This window comes from Daktulosphaira vitifoliae, unplaced genomic scaffold (assembly GCF_025091365.1).
Source record: "Daktulosphaira vitifoliae isolate Bord-2020 unplaced genomic scaffold, ASM2509136v1 Scaffold_4, whole genome shotgun sequence".
In the NCBI taxonomy this organism is placed as follows: Eukaryota; Metazoa; Arthropoda; class Insecta; order Hemiptera; family Phylloxeridae; genus Daktulosphaira; species Daktulosphaira vitifoliae.
In genome coordinates this window covers 40,658,772-40,663,058 of record NW_026099575.1, presented here as the reverse complement: position 1 = coordinate 40,663,058, position 4,287 = coordinate 40,658,772, and the positions used below count along the sequence as shown (strand labels likewise).

Genomic DNA, 4,287 nt, shown 5'->3' with positions numbered 1-4,287 from the left:
AAAAAAAAAAAAAAAAAAAAAAACACATCTTAGTAAAACCAATACCTTCTCAGCTTCGCATTGAATCTAATAATAATCTGCTAAATTTACTGTAGTATATACACATTCATTATTTCGACGACTGAAACTGTGTCAACTAATTCTATTAAAAACAATTAAAAAATTTTATTTTGTGATTTTTTTAAAAGTTCACATTTACTTTACTTTATTTTACATTTTGAACGTACAAAAAATGTATTTATTATTATTATTATCATATGAATAAGTAAAGTTTTTGTTCTTATTTTTAGATTTTATATAAGTAATGTGGAAAATTAATACCCTCTCAGCTTCGCATCGAAAGAAAATTTATATAAATTTACTAATTTACTAGATGTAAAGAAAAATTACAAACCAAAATAAGTTCGTTTGCTTATCCTGTTTTTAATTTTGAAAAATAAATATGACTTTTGGAATTCTCAAAATAAAAATAACAAATTAAGTAGTATCACATAAATTTTATTTCTACTGGATTACAACAATATGATATATTCACAAATGTAATAATAAAAATACTATTTATTAAAAATATTTATTAATATTTTTTATAAAATAATTATAACAGATAGTTATTACCATTCAGCAAGTATCGCTTTTCGATTTAGTTACACAAAGCTATATAGACTTTTTCATCCTCTCAATTACAACCTTTAAGATACTTACTTGTCAGGACTTAACATATCAATCATATAAAAATCGACTTTTACCACATAACGCATTTTTTGGACGGATTCATAGGACTGTCGGATGGGCATTTCCATACAGCTGAAAAATCTGGATTGTTTCTTAATGATCCGATCACACGGATGTTATTTGGACTATGATCATCGTGAACTTGTAACTCATAATATTTAGCGTTAGTTTTATGACACCAAACCTAAACAATATACAAATAAATTGTACTACTAATGAAAACGTTTTAAGTTGACATATAATTGTTATTATTAGTAAAATTGATTTTTTTTTTGTGGATTTCGGATATCTCTTTAAGTGTTGGTTTTTCGATATTTTTCTGTCTTAGAGTCAATTTGAAGGAATAAAAAGTCAACGACAAAGAACATACGATTGTTATTTTATTTAAAGTTTAAATAAAATAAATTTAAGATTTAATTTTCATTGATCCAGTTATAGTTTCTAGATTTTATATACAGTTTGGTTTAGTATCAATTAGACCACCAAAAGAGTTGAAAAATTTATGGAATTCTAAATATAGTTTTGGATTATCACCATTATTAGTACTACTTATGAATTTCTTCAAAGTAATTCAAAATTTTTTCTTGTTATATTGAAGTCAACATTCATATTATCATTCAATAATTAAAATTCGATTCGAATAACAATAATTTTATTCAATGAATTCATTAATTAATTTAATATTTTAAATACATGTTATGATTTAGCCTTCAAGTCTTTATTTTTATGTATTTTAATACAAATAATTATTGAGCACGTAAATCTTACATTAGCATACGCTAAAAAAAACTGTTGATCATTAGTAAATCCCTTAAGCCCAGGAAGTCTTTCTTTATTTTCTGATTGAAAAATCTTGTATGCTAACCATGCTTGCTTTAAACCAATTGTATCTGCCATATTTTCAGCTAGTGTTTGTGAACCATTGAGCTGAAATCAAGTTAAAACACTAAAAAATAGTTCTGTCTTATAAATTATAATTATTATACCCGAATATCTTTAGATATAGAAAATTTGTCATATTCTTTTATAAAACATTGTGCTCTTTTGAGATATTCTCTAAATGTTTGCTGACCCCACCACATAGTTTTTTTACCATTAATATCGTAATTTTTACCTGAAATAAAAATGTATGTATATTTAATTATAATATATTTAATATTTATTTTTATGTATACAATTTATGTATTTATTATATAAAATAATAATTTGAGAAAGTTACATATACAGGCACTAGGAAGTAAACTGTAAAATATTACCTTCAATATCAAATCCGTGAGTCATTTCATGTCCTAAAATTGAACCAATCGCTCCATAATTAATTACACTATAAGGTAAATTCCAAAAAATAAATTTAATTATATTAATTCTTGGTAACTAAAAGTTTCAAACAATAGCTTGGAAAGCTTTTATTTTTAATTAATGAACAACTAATTAAAATTTGATATATAGATTGATAATAAACCATTCGATTATTCATAATCGAACATGTATTTTTGATTTATTAGCTATTAACTACTTTAGAATTGTTATTTTAGAGATGGTTTTAAATATAACTATAAAGCNTATTAGCTATTAACTACTTTAGAATTGTTATTTTAGAGATGATAATTCCAAAAATATACTTTACTAAAAAAATCAACAATATTTTATTTATTTTGTGAGTAATTGACTAGTTTATGATAGACCGTTTACTCTGTATAATTTTAAGCTGAATAAATGATAATTAAAAATTGTTTTTTAATGGAAAGTATATTAGAAAATTTTTAAAATGTACTTTTATATCCTAATAAAACTATTAAGCATTACTTATATTTACTAAACTTTCCACTCTAATTTCGTATATCGATGATAAACTTACTCTACTCCTTTGTAATAAAATGGCATTTGTAAAATTCCAGCTGGAATAGCTGCATGAAAAAATAGTTTAGATAATCTAAATATTTGCTGATAAAATATCACCATAAGTATGTAATATCTTACTGATGGAATTATAAAGTCTGCTATAAAATGCATTAACCTCCAAAGGTTCCGTTAGTGATCTAATTACAAAAATAAAAATTGTTACAATAAATATTTGTGTATAAATTACTAAAAGAGCAATTAATTAAAACATTAAAAATATTAAAAACTTACGAATGTATTTCACTATTGTTAATTGGTTTTCCAATAGCTTCCAAAATTTTTCCTACCTCAAAAGATTTGATGTTTAGCATACTTTGGAGATACTGGTCTTCTTGAATATCAATCTAAATATGATTATAAGTTATACTCATTTTCTATTTGACATCAAGTTTAGGTTAAAAGTTCTTACGTGATCATATAGCATATTAAGTTTTGATGGTGATTTAAATATTTCTGGATACCCTATTTCAGCTTTGATAGCATCTACTTTTTTAGATATAACTATTTTAGTAGCGTAATCCGTCCAATTTGATGCCTTAATCATGTTTTTAAATGATCTTTGTAACTGTTCAAGCATTTTACGAACCTACGTTATAAAAATTAAAAATAAATGATATGGAAATAAAAAAAAAATTAATAAAAACTACTTTAGTCGTTGATTCTTGCATATCATCTCGAGTATAAAATTTATAAGCAATAGGTAGATTGAAAAATGTTTTGGTAACCTCTGTACATGTAGTCGATCTAAAAAATCGAGGAATAAAAAAGTTTTGTGCATGAATTTTCTTGAAGTATTACTAGGCTGTTTTAAATGTAGATAGTTGTTGGATGAGGATAAGGATGCAGTATCGTTTGGTTTGGCAGCACTGTCAGTTTGGTCACTAGTAAGGCATCTGTCATCTTAACCACCTCTATTTCCGTTTAAGTTAATATTCGGCTACACAGCAATAGATGTAAATTTCTGTTAATTTTTTTTTCTTTTCTCTAATGCCGTCGCAATATTACGGTCCTGATGCTGCCCTTCAGCAAATATTTGACGTGTGCATAATTCTGTTGTCCTACGTTTCTTCATTATATTTTGGTTCTTGTTGTTTTGCCGTTTGTCAATCATCGTCGTGAAATATTTGCTGAAGGGTAAACAAGGCCATTATATGGAAGCGAAGCTAGAAAAAAGCAAAAATATTGACTAGAACTTAATATAGGTGGTCAAGACAACCGAGCGCCTGAAAAAATATTAAGCTTTATTTTTTCTAGGAGTTCCATATTTTTCTCAAATTTGTGTATTATTTTTTCATGATCATTTCTTACACCTTATTGAAATATCAAATTTCAAAAAGAAACTTCTTTAATAAATCTATTAATTAAATAGATTTAATTAAGAAAATTATTTGTTGATAGTAACTTTTAAACCGATATTTCAGATCAAAAGTTAAAGAAATACTAGTCAAAAAGTTACTATCGGCCAGTTGTCTTTTAATTAGATTATCTATTAAATAATATATTTTATCATTTATGTTGCTATGCGAAAAAATAAAGTTGACACTTTTATAAAATATAAGGAATGAACATTTAAAATACTTCATAATTGATAAATTGATAAAAACATTGAACTAAACAAAATCCAAATAAAATATTCTTAATATATTATTTTAG

General features: G+C 24.7%; 1 protein-coding gene across 8 annotated transcripts in view; it reads right to left on the bottom strand.

The window, feature by feature from the left end:
* Nucleotides 1-501: 501 nt before the first annotated feature.
* The window catches only part of LOC126906294 (neprilysin-11-like), a 20,642-nt gene continuing 16,856 nt past the window's right edge, over nucleotides 502-4,287 (bottom strand). For 5 of the 8 annotated variants that reach the window (XM_050686814.1, XM_050686817.1, XM_050686813.1 and 2 more), the window contains 9 exons: nucleotides 3,282-3,378; nucleotides 3,044-3,220; nucleotides 2,866-2,978; nucleotides 2,713-2,771; nucleotides 2,591-2,639; nucleotides 1,989-2,056; nucleotides 1,719-1,846; nucleotides 1,501-1,659; nucleotides 502-916 (listed from right to left, as the gene is read on the bottom strand). In XM_050686814.1, the coding sequence (XP_050542771.1) occupies nucleotides 743-916; nucleotides 1,501-1,659; nucleotides 1,719-1,846; nucleotides 1,989-2,056; nucleotides 2,591-2,639; nucleotides 2,713-2,771; nucleotides 2,866-2,978; nucleotides 3,044-3,220; nucleotides 3,282-3,378 (1,024 nt within the window). In that variant the 3' untranslated portion in view covers nucleotides 502-742. The remainder of the gene's footprint in view (nucleotides 917-1,500; nucleotides 1,660-1,718; nucleotides 1,847-1,988; nucleotides 2,057-2,590; nucleotides 2,640-2,712; nucleotides 2,772-2,865; nucleotides 2,979-3,043; nucleotides 3,221-3,281; nucleotides 3,379-4,287) is intronic. The other 3 variants (XM_050686816.1, XR_007704215.1, XM_050686818.1) reach the window with 3 other exon arrangements.